The 12,427-nt window shown below is 33.0% G+C and overlaps 1 protein-coding gene across 6 annotated transcripts in view; it reads right to left on the reverse strand.

The window, feature by feature from the left end:
* Window positions 1-12,427, reverse strand: part of USP34 (ubiquitin specific peptidase 34) — a 147,806-nt gene that overhangs the window by 17,109 nt on the left and 118,270 nt on the right. For 5 of the 6 annotated variants that reach the window (XM_085299152.1, XM_085299154.1, XM_085299155.1 and 2 more), the window contains 14 exons: window positions 12,012-12,076; window positions 11,840-11,915; window positions 11,694-11,741; window positions 10,889-10,954; window positions 9,293-9,373; window positions 8,124-8,209; window positions 6,751-6,919; window positions 6,587-6,661; window positions 5,866-6,017; window positions 5,409-5,457; window positions 5,190-5,294; window positions 5,025-5,069; window positions 3,602-3,706; window positions 986-1,133 (listed from right to left, as the gene is read on the reverse strand). In XM_085299152.1, the coding sequence (XP_085155278.1) occupies window positions 986-1,133; window positions 3,602-3,706; window positions 5,025-5,069; window positions 5,190-5,294; window positions 5,409-5,457; window positions 5,866-6,017; window positions 6,587-6,661; window positions 6,751-6,919; window positions 8,124-8,209; window positions 9,293-9,373; window positions 10,889-10,954; window positions 11,694-11,741; window positions 11,840-11,915; window positions 12,012-12,076 (1,270 nt within the window). The remainder of the gene's footprint in view (window positions 1-985; window positions 1,134-3,601; window positions 3,707-5,024; window positions 5,070-5,189; window positions 5,295-5,408; window positions 5,458-5,865; window positions 6,018-6,586; window positions 6,662-6,750; window positions 6,920-8,123; window positions 8,210-9,292; window positions 9,374-10,888; window positions 10,955-11,693; window positions 11,742-11,839; window positions 11,916-12,011; window positions 12,077-12,427) is intronic. The other variant, XM_085299153.1, reaches the window with a different exon arrangement.

The raw sequence follows: 12,427 nt of genomic DNA on the forward strand, positions 1-12,427 counted from the left end.
TAATAGTCATTTAAACAAAAGTTAAATTATATTGCATTTCTTTTACAGATTTCAAAGCATCTTACAAAAGCTGGCAAGTATTGCTATATTTAGTATGGTGATGAAAAAAACAGTGAGTAAGACCTGTACAAAGCAGGTCAAAAGAGGTATTCAGAACAGCATTCAAGCCTCCTTACCCTACTTTCCTGCCTACTGCTTTGCTCTAACTATTGTAACATGACGCATCCTGTTGCGCACACACAAAACAAGATGATGTTTTTTACGAATAAATTGTCTACTGCTTCATTTAGACATTACCTGCCTAAAGATCTCTACCGTTGCAAAGCTGTATCTCTAGTTTTCCTATTTCTCTCAACCACAGTCTAGAAAATTTGTTGAAATTTAATATATTTTGCTACTGTGGAATTCCCTTTATAAAAATACAGAGACATCACATTTATAGTGATCTTGGCAATGACCTGGCAGTGGGATTCTTGGCATAACAAACTAGGGAGCCAGGACACCCTGGATCTGGGGAGAAGCATAGGCTTTTCCTGGATCCACAAAGTCAAAGGACTCCAAAAAAAGAAAAAGAAGAAAAAAACACTTAGTCTGTGATGAGTGAAAAAACAAAAATCAGCAACTCCTATTCCTAACCACAGTGTGACTATGTGATGAAAACTCTGTGTGGAATCTACTGGATTAGTCCTTTTTCTTATTTTGAGTTATCCTGACTCATGTACATTAACTATGTAGGATAAAAAAAAAACTTACTAATGTATCATTCAAGTTAATAAATGAAAATGCCTTTCATCAACTACAGGTAACATGTTTTGACAAGGAACCACAGTTGTATTAATATTTTAAAATGAAGCAATACTAAAACAATTGAATAAGGAAGGAAAGGCAAGCACAAGGACATGTGTTTCATTCATGATAGGAATGGCACATGCATAACAACTTGCCACAACATAAGAAGCAATTTCTTTAATTTAAACTAACTTACAAGTCCTCACTCTAGGATAGTTATGTGCCAGAAGAAAACGTTCAACCCAGTTTTCCATATTTTGCAGCACCCAGCTGTGAGCTAGCTTATTCCGAGGTGTTTGCACAGCCAGCCAATCCAGGCACTGAGATGGGTTGTATTCAATGACCTGAAARAAGAATAAGAAAAGTCAAAGAGAATCTTGATAGTATTTACTGATTGTACCAAGTAACTTAAAAACAACTATTAAGACTTTCAATAACTTTTTTCAAAATCAGGTAACATTTTGTAGCAGACCAGAAAAAGCCCTATTATATTTCAGCGGGGTTTGAGATTCCAAATCTTGTATGGAGCTTTTGAAAGCACAATCTGTCATTTAATCCAGGAAGTTGCTCTACGTATCCTTTTCTGTACGTTTTCAGTTTGACTTATTTAAGAGTTGAAATGTAGAAAGAAAAAACTGAATAAGCTTTTCCTTATAAACAAATAAATTAAAAAAAAAATAGTTAATGCACAACCTTAACAGTGAATCAATACTTTCTGAACAAGTTATATCAAAAGAATATAAATGGYATGCATATATATTCATTTAGCTTCAGGTTGAGTATAACTATGATTTTTATGAATATGCAGTTTCAAGGAACACATTCATCTAACGCTTTTCAAATCTAATGAAAAGCCAGCGGAGTGCTACAGTACAGTCATAAAAGCTTTACAGACATGAGATGATGAACCTTCCTGTGCCTTTCTAGTTGCGCCAGAAATTTGTTGACATACTATCAGGCCAATAAATGTATTCTTTAACTTGCTACTTTTTAAAAACAGTTTGCCTTTTACCTTAAGGGCTAAGTATCTAGATAAGGAAAAATGAAGGAACCTAAGGAACCACAGGAAGAGACTGCTGTGGTGAAGACATTCCAAGATACTATAACCTACCTAAAGAATACAAGAGGCTGACATGACTCGCTTATAAAATTTTAACCTCCATTTAAAAATCAATACATCAAGAGCAATCTCCTCTCTTTTTAGAAATAACAGTTTGATCTGTCAAGTTTTCTGCATAACAGCTGGAGAAAATCTCCAAGAAAGAGACTAGTAGTTCACTGTCCACATCACCCCATCACCTCTTAATGACTTCTAGAAATTGGAAATGCTTGCAAAAGTGAGCTCTATGCCTTAAATCAGTCTCTTTATGCATTAACATCTGCTCCCACCCATGCTTGCATAATTTGTATCTAAACCTTCAAACATGTCAACAATGTGAGGATGATCGTGCTAGCAACACTGCAGACCACACTGATGACTTCTACGTTGCTGAAAGCTTGGCTTTCCGTCAGAAACCTGTTACCAACTTGCTTCCTCTACAGGCTCAGTGTATATATAGTGGGAATGAGGAAGGAAATAAAAAAGAAAATTCCATGGCAAATTATATACATAAAACCTGTAGTTAGTGACTGAAACAGGAAGCACATATACTTTATGCTACAACTCATATATTGTCATAAGAAGCTTAATTTTAAAATCTCTTTTGAAAAGGTTTCCTCATTGTTAAGAGAAAGCCATAATCTACCACTTTCCCTTACACAGAAGGCAGTAGGATTCATTCTTGACTTTGAGATCCACTGTTTGAACTCTTCTTGAGCTCTACTTGAGCTACAGGATTTACAGCTAGTTCATATTCAGATCAGACACCTAATAATAGCTTAGTGTACGCTTTCCCAGATTACTTAACTGTTCTTATCTCTGTAACCACCTCTAATCAGTAGTAGAATGCTCATGATCAACAAACCATATTCTACCCCAGAGTATTTCAGTGGATATTCAGGCTTACATTTTATCATGGGCCCAAATTTTGCACAGTAATAATMTTTCACAACCCCTCTCTGTTGAGTCATTTAAAAAAAAATGGCGAAAAAAAGGTACTAAAGGGAAGGAACATTAAATAGCTTGTCCTCAACAGTCTTTCAGCTGGATACACTGTTCTTAGACAGTAACAAATAAAAAAAAATTGAACTGGAAACTCGAACAGTAGGTAGGTAAAATAAAAGCTTTAATTCTTGAAGCATTTCTCAGAGCCAGGAAATATGCTTCTGCCACTTTGTTGGGCCATCTTCTCCCTTTCTTTAGAAATGCAAGCAAGAATTCTCCAGCACCACAGCAATTACCAGATTTGAATTAATACTTATTTTAATTGTTAAAGTATTAATGAATACAGAGAATAGAAAATATGCAACTGATATTCAAAGAACCAGTACATAATGGGCAAAAACACTGACAAAGGACAGGCCTTGAAACATTTTAGACCTTGAGAAATCATAACTGAGAAGAATTAGAGGAAATCTGCCCAGAAAAGGAATTCTAGATCCTTATTATGAATCAATTTATTTCTCCTTAAACTAAAGTTTATAATTAAACCGAAGTACCACTTAACCAAAATGATGTTAAAATACCATAAATTACAACAGAACTTTTCATGTCTATTAGCTGCTGCTATTTATTTGGGAGAGAAATAGTCACAAAAAGAGATCATGAACTGATGTAGTAAGGAAGATAGTGTACTGTAAAACCCTTTCAAATACTTTAGTGTAAAAGAGTGACAAAGGCATTTCAGCTTCTGTTTGCTTTTACAAATTTTACCTCCCATATCCTCTGCAGAATGTAAGAAGCAAAGGGTGGCATTCCTGGGGGTCCACCAGCGAATTCCATTAGCATTGTCAGCAATTTGAAAAAGGGATTGGCTGCCTGTAATGCATAAAAATATCCATTTTGATCTCTTTCATTTTACCCAATAATTTTGAGAGACTTCTTTACGAAACTCAAAAAATTTGCACAAAAATAAATTTCTATGAACTTCAGACATGAAAATTCTAAATGCTTTTAATCCTTTACTATTTCATCTGTAAACAATCCACATATGTATAYAGTAGAATTAAGCCACTGGTTATAGCTAGTGCTTGGCACCACTGTCATACTAGATATGACCAGCAGTAGAAGTATACAGTTACAGTGAAAAGTACACAGTATACAGAAAATAACAGCATACAATTTTAAGTAAGACATTATTCTCAAAGGGCAAATATTAAGCTGCACAATGTTGACTTTACTGATTTACCCTTTTATACACATAGAAGGTATCACTATCTCAGGTAAGCTATTATTTTCATGTGTTTGCRTAACATGTAACATGCATCCTGAAAAGTTTATCCAATAGTATCACATAATTATTAAGGGTTTAAGCTCTTCATTATTATTGGTATACAGTTTCCTTCTGAAACCACAACATTTCTACTCTACCATGTTAGCTCTCATTTTTTTTTTAAGTTTGTTAAGACTTGCATAGCTTTTAAAAATGCTTTGATAAAATGGTTACTATTATTATTTTATATCTTGCACCTCACCAAGGGTGTCTATTGTGCATATGTATATGTGCAAAGCAAAAAAGCATAAAAATGTAGCAAATGTTAGCATGAAGGAGGGAATAGATTGTCATCTGATAGTGCCCATTCTATCACACAAAGCAAAGCTGTCATGAGAATCATGTAGCATGTGCTTCTTTCCCAACCATGATTATGTCTCCTCTGCTTGACAAGCCCTCAATTTTTCCTAATTTTTATTTTCCTTTTCTGACAGCAGCATACAAGAATGTCCTTGTGTGAACATACACTTCTCCACTCTGCATATATTTTTCATGTGGAATTCATTTGGAACTCTCAGGATTTTTGTTATCATCAGGGCAAGAATTTATTCAAACTAAGAAATGTGTTTGCATGCACAGAACTGCAAAATAATGCCCCAGAACTTGGACAACCAGATGATAAAGATATGTGGAGAATCTAGAAATACGTTATTTGTCTTTGAATAAAACTTTTATCTGAAACTGCAAACCAGATTTCTGCTTTAGAAGACTTAATATACAGTGCAGTTAGACTTTATTTTCTGTCACAGAAAGTTTCATGGATCATTTTCCATGCAGAACTTTTGATTAGCAAAGGATTAAGTAATTTAAAACAGAAAAATATTAATACAAATTATTTAATAGACAGGCAGTATGTTTACATACCTCAGGAGTCAACTTTGCTATAGATGTGAAAAGCATGGACACAATCTTAAAAACAAAACAAACAAAACTCACTTAGACTTATGCTTATTCAGTTAAAATAATAAATCACCCCATTACACCTTTTAGAAAAGATCTTCAACAAATAGTATAGCTTCTAATACTTACATGTTCTGCAAGTCGATTATTGTACCGGCACAAACTGAAAATGAGATTGCAAGTTTGCCTAATGTTGATACCATCGCGGATATGTTGAAACAAAAAAGGAAAACCCTGTAAAAAATAACAACATATTACTACGATCTTTTAATTACATATGTACACTCACATACACACATATATGTGTATATCTTTTAAGGCTTATGCATTTATATTTAAATGAATTACCTTTCCTCCTGTTAATGCTGCCATGTCATTTTGCGACAAAGTTAAATGCCTAAAATACAAGAAAACCTTTATCACTTTCCTTTGGAAACTATTAAGTTAGTCAGGTTTGAGGAGACATACAGGACTATGAACGTTAGTTCATAATCCTCATATCAAAATACATAAACGAAAACAAAGGTAATGAAATAAAACTGAACAATAATAAATATTTTGTAATTAGATCAAATAAAAGAAAGAATGAGGGTAACAATGTATTCAAGGATTTAGGTCGAATCTATTTTTTGGTCAAAAATGACAAAATATTTACTTTAAAATCATCAAAAATGCAGCTTACCCACATACAAGTTCATTTATGGTTGTTAAATAAAAACGCCCCCCCCCGAAAACTCCTCATTTCATGTCAAAATAATTTAGATTAGAATTTGCTATTGATTTTTAATTTTTCAGAAGCTCTTGCCTTTCYGAGCGAGACTGTTCAACTAGAAGAGCAATCAGGGCAACCATCTTTTCAAGTGCAGCAGGCCTATATTTTTCTTCTGCTAAAGAAAGTATATCTTCCTCTTCCTCCTCCTCCTCCCCTTCCTCCTCAGAAAGTACTTCAACCTGTGGCTGAAGGGGAAAAAGGATGACTTCCATGTGGACATTATGTATCTTAATTTCAAAGAGCCTGAAGATGTTGCATATATTCAGTATTTTTTTTTTTTTTAACACCTTAATAAACTTGCCTGATGCAAATCAAATAAATATCTAGTTACTTCATTTTCACATTCAGATGTTCTTTTTGCACAAACTAAAATGCATTTCCAAATGCAAAAACTAGACTGAGGTCACTGTACAGCCTGATATAGTGATCTATTTAATAAAAAAAATTGCAAGTAAATTTAAATGTGTAAGTTGTACAAAAGAAGTAAACAATCCAACTGATACCACTAACGGTATCATAAGAGCTATTTATATGTGTTATACTTAATATCTTTCTTTCAGTAAATAGAAAACTGATTTATAGCATAGTCAATTCAACATCTTTTATAAATATTACATTTGCTTAAGCAGTGAAATAAAAAATTATATGAGTATGAAGCAATTTAACAGCTGAAAAAGTTCAGGAGACAGTATCAGTGATCACGTAAGTGAAATACAAAAGACTAGTTCTTGTTGTGAAAGATACTCCAACTTACATTTTCAGGTCCTTTAGTTCCCATGTAGAAATGGACCATTGTTGATATGGCTTGCAGTGAAAGCAAGAACTGGCTCTGAAATATGTAGATATTGAATTACTTGAAAAATACATACGTATATATATATACACACACAATTTGTAAAATTGCAAGGTTATACTCACTTCCTCTTCTCCCATTTTGGCAAATTCATAAAGAAAGGCAAAGTATTCTGTGAGATGTTTACTGTGAGGCTTAACACCATGCTCCATAATTGACAAGAGAGTCTTCACAAAGCGAGTTACACAAGAGCGACTGCCAATGTCTTCCACAGGACCGTCCATGTCATCCGAACTGAAAACATAACCCAGTTTAGATACTTCATCAGACAGACAGAACATAAAATGATCTTGAACTGCTCTAAACAGATTTTCAGAAAAAAACACAAGTTTTCCACTCTGTCCTACTATCAGATCCACTCAGATCTCTGATACTTTCTCTTATGTCAACTAGATAACAACTTTGCTTAAATTAAAGTAGCACCTGTCACTTAAAATTCTGAATGGTTATTAAAATTAGTATTTTGAATCAAGATTCTAATGAGAAAAAAAACTTAAAATAATCGGTCTATGAAATCTCCTACTCCTTATATCATCTACTTGATTTGCATGTCAATTTTCCTGAATTTAAATAAGAATGCTGTTATGCCTGGCTACACTGTGGCACTAGGGAAAGGCAGTCTCCGAAACACAGAGAAAGGATCCTGACGAGAGAGAAAACATACATGTTCAACCTTATTCATCCACTAGAAGTTGGATATCAACACTGAACAAAATAAATGGCATAGTATTTTAAAATAAGGCTTCCAGAGAAAATTACATTCTACTTTTTGTTATGAAAACTRTATCTTCATGTCGTGAATTTTATTCTGGCATTACAGTTATCACAAACTCTGCCATTTTTGCTGGGGAAAAGGATTATAAATGTAATCCATTACGCATTAGGGAAAAAAAAAAGAGCACTTTTCTTCATCCAATTACATCAGTATCAACAACATTTTATAATTGGAGATAAAGTGACAGTTTGCTTGATAATTAGCAGAAAAAAAMCAGAATCTGATACTTTTTTCTACTTTGTGACTAAAACTGTGATTTAGTTACAGGCACAAAACTCGATTCTAATCTCCAACCTCTTATATTGGATTTAAAAATTAAAAATGACTCTTGTGCATCTCTCGATCCAACTTACAATCACACTGCCATGCATAAGTAGCCATATTTACTCCTGCAGCTGGTTATTGATATTGAAAAGAAAGGCCATGCTGAAAATCTAGCTAAGGGAATAAACACTTCAATTAATATATCTATATACACTGACTTCTCCAATCACAATAGTATTTTTAAATGAATGAGAGCATTTAGTGCAGAATAATAAAGAAAAATTGAAACAACACAGCAGTTTCATTTTTATAAGACCATGTTGAATAATTCAATAAACAAAAGCAGCTGCTGGAACTCATGAAATAAAAAAAATATATATTCAAGTGCTATGATTTTACCAGTCTTCCATTCCTGGCTGGAGATAAAGATGTGCATGGACTGGCCTCAGTCTCTGTATCACATGAATACACAAACGCTGGAACATCTGCAAATGGGTAAATAAGTAAATTCTGTATATTCTTTTTTTTTTTTTTAATATATGACAATACATGTTTTTTGTAACAAAGACTATTCAGTCTATGTGAGCTCTATGTGAGCTTCAAAATCAAGGCTGAGATCGAGATGATCACACTCGGAGTGTAAGTGCACCAACACATCAAATTTTAAAGGAGTACTCAACCAGTCACTGTTTTTTAAAAATAGTTCTTATAGAAGGAGCCTAGAACCAGCTTTTGTATCAGCACGCACTGCATAGCACTGAAGCATGTCCTTAAGTCTGCTGGCCATAAAAGTAATTTTTCTTTCTATCCACACATCTGAAATGTTCAGGTATTTCTGGTAAACTTTCTTCTATTTTGCCTCTGTCTATAAGCAGGTCTTTTATGAAAAATTTAAGGAGATYCTTTCAGGTTATTTTCATTTATAAACAAAAAAATATTCATTTATAAAGCATTCATTAAGGATTAGAGCTTTACCTAAGAACTAGCAGAGTTTTCCCAAGAAATATATTCCTTTAATGAGGTGTTGCATACAGAAACTATGTACGTCTTTCTATGGAAATATTACTATAATAATCAGATGACTTAACCTAAATAGAGATTCAGGTGAGAGAAAGTAATTGCTGATAATAAGTTTTTACCTAAATAACTTGCAAAGAAAGTATACATATAAATGAAACGATTAATAATAYACACATCTCATTGATAACTGAAAATTCAAATGCTACTAATACAGTTCTTTTTTCACTTTAATAACACTTCCAGAAAAAAGTATTAATTTATGGCATAATAAGCCAACGTTGTAAAAATCAAATCTACCCCTAAAAAACAAAGGCAGAAGGGAAATTTAGAAGCTTTCACAGAGAGTACCAAATATATGTAATTTATTATATTGTATTATACAAACATGACACATTTTCTTGACATATTATTGTTGAGAATGAGAAAAAGAGTAAGACAAAGGTATCACTAAACTTTCAGAACCATTATATGTGTCACAATAATTAGCCATTTCTGTTCATGGGTGATGTGGTCAGCTGATCTATATAACAACATTATTTTTTTCTTACCTGTCTCACAATCTGATTGGGACACTTGATTAGAATCTGCATTGGCCACCAGTCATCATCAGCCATACGGTCCAAAAACCACTGCAGAAGGTACATACTTTTGTTAGTTTTGTTCCAAATCAAAAAGCATAAAAATATATTCTAGTCTAACTTTCACAGTGTTAAAGTTTAAAGAGATACTGCAGATATTAAGGAGAAAGCAAACATTAATTCAGTGGAAATCTAAATGTCCTTGGTGCATGAGAGGGAAGGAATAAATAGCAATCAAYAGCAATAAACATTAATACAAATTTACATTCAATATATTCTTATTCCTGTATTCTGCGTGTCATTATTCAGTTATCTGAAAGGACATGCTTATCCTGAAGAATGTTGTCAACAGAATTCAAAGTGATGCTCAAATGAAGCATAAACTGAAGAATCTTGCAGAGTAGGGATAGGCCTAAAGAAGAACGTAGTTCCTGTCCCTTTTGATTTTAAACATGGAAAAGCCTTACTATCTCCAAAAACAGAAAATAAGTTACAGTAACAGACAATGATTTATACAAAGTRAGACCTAGCAAATAATTCAGAGGAGTCTTCTTGTTCCCAGAATTTTGTTTTATCCACAAGGAAAAATAAACAGTTGAAAATAAATAATCCAAGTTGCTATTTCCTTTTAATTGTACCTTAGTGTTCTTTTCTACTTTAAATATCTTTATTTGTTTTAAGTACCTTAAGACTACCCCAATACCAGTGAAACTGTCACACAATCACATAATGATTTAACAACCCAGAATTTATAAATGAACAATGAATCAAATTCATATGTACTGAATAAACTCTATTGCAGGATACAGTGTGTATTAAGAGTCTTTGCACATTCAAATTATCACAGAAAGTCCATTACAATTTTCTCTTCAATATCTAAAAACTGTGTTTTCACCAACACTACAGTGAATTCTTTGCCCATGATTTCTCATTCTCTCTCTACTTTTTCCCTGATTCCTTTTAAACAGCTTCCTGAAGATTTTTATATAAAACCATCGCTTCATTTTTTTCTCTTTCTTCTTGAAGCCTTCAGTTTGTATACACATTACGTTCTAGATCCTCAATTCACTAGCAAGATTCTGTATGAATTTATTTTCAACTAAGTCTGGCACAACCCACTTTTCTAAGCCCTGTCATTGCACCATGGCCCTTTACCCCACTGTTCTCTCCTCCATTCCCCTCCATTCTATTCCTTCAGCACGAATTTGTCTATTTCTTTTGTATGATCTCACTTAAACTGTTCTGTAACATAAGACAAATCAATATGAAATAATCAATCAAATAAAGAGGATGTGATACAACTAGTCTTTTATTCCAGTTCCAAAATGATTTTGGCCTGCGGTCTCGCCACAGGTTTCTGAAAATAAAAGTCAGGTTATTTTCCAGCATCTGTAATGGTCAGAGAGGATGAATTTCATCTCACAGTGCACAAATATGCCAAACATAGAAGCTTATATCCCAGAATATTCCAGAGATGTGAACCTCTAGAAAAGTAAAACATATAGGAGTATGGTTTGTTGGAATTGGAAGTTGGTTTGTACTTTGTTGAGTTCCTAAGTCACTTACCTCACACGCTGCCTGACTGTTATTAAATTGTTTTGTTAACAGTTCAATCCACTGAAGCATTGTAGGCTGTAAAAGAAATAGAGAAAAAGCTGTAACTTAAAATAGTAAGTTAAAATCTAATCTTTAAATATTTCTAAATGGTCAGTTAATTACTGAATTAAAAACAAATGCAGTTAAAAAACACTAAATGATCACTAGTTTTATAAACTAGTAATGAGTTGCACCTACACAAAAATAGCAGTATGTGCTTTAAAACTAATGCAAGTCATATATAATGTGTAGTTATTATCCAAGCAATTCTGTCCAACTGTAATTGCAATCATATTCTTACTAACCCTGGATGGATCTAGAATTAGTAGCGTTATGCCAGACAAGAAGGAAGTAAAAATCTAACTGAAAAAAAAGATGGTTCAGATGGAATAAACTTTCTCTTTATGTTACTATTTAAAACTTAGAAAATTCATGAGCACACCTGTTGTTTAAAGGTAGACAATGTTAGTCAAATTTTTAAAAGTGCTTGATAAAATTACAGTTCTCATCTCTGAATCACCCAAGAATTCTCAAACAAAAAGAACACAAGATTTGTTGGCTCAGCAAAACATCAGGAACAAAGTAAGCTAAAACTGGAACCCACATTTTTTTCCATTATGCAGTGTTTACTATAAATTTATTAAAATGTCTTTTTAAATTCCTATCATCTACTACACTTACTACATATCAAAACTATACTTCTTTAATGAATAAGTACAGACATTTACTATATTCATGCAGCTACTTAATGAGAATTTACAAGCAAGTAGAATACCTTTTCCTTTGAATGGATAAATGTCTCTAGTACAAAGGAAGTGCTTAACTGAAAAAAAAAATTGCACCATTAATTATAAAATGTCTGAGTTAAAATATAAACAGCTTCTATTTAAAATAAGCATTATACACTTTTGAAGTGTTTACCTTTGCTGTCATCAGGGATACCGCTTTTGGATCTGGTAGTGTGCTTGGGATGCTACTACACAGCTGCCACATAAACCTAGAGTCAATAATTTTATTTGTTAACTAAAATAAATAATAAAAATATATGTAAAGGAAAGACATCTTAAAATCTCATTTTTAATGAAAAACTTACCCAAAATACGTATGTTCAAAAATGTTCTTGTCTTGAAGAAATTGCATGTTATCATGCCATATCCACTGAAGAAAAAATGCTAACATCAGATACAAGAAAGCAGTTTATTTCACTACATAAGCATGATTTTAAGACTATTTAAACATTTGTCGCGGCAAAGAAAGTATTTTTTTCTACGGAAAATTACTCCCTTTATTTGAAAGGATTAGTTCAAACTTGGTTTACTCTTATTACAGCAGATGCTAGTTTTGCCTGCTATACAGCTTTGGAACAGACCTCGGTATCCTTCTTCAGTAACCTCATTTTTGCATCTTAACTACTCTCATTTTTAGGCTGAAATTTTCAGAATTGGTCCAACATCTTTAAAAGAAATGTGGAGTCAAGACCATACCTCAATGTCTGCAACAATATAATAG

Source organism: Rhea americana, unplaced genomic scaffold, assembly GCF_003343005.1.
Source record: "Rhea americana isolate MKP2758 unplaced genomic scaffold, rheAme1 scaffold_146, whole genome shotgun sequence".
Lineage (NCBI taxonomy): Eukaryota > Metazoa > Chordata > Aves > Rheiformes > Rheidae > Rhea > Rhea americana.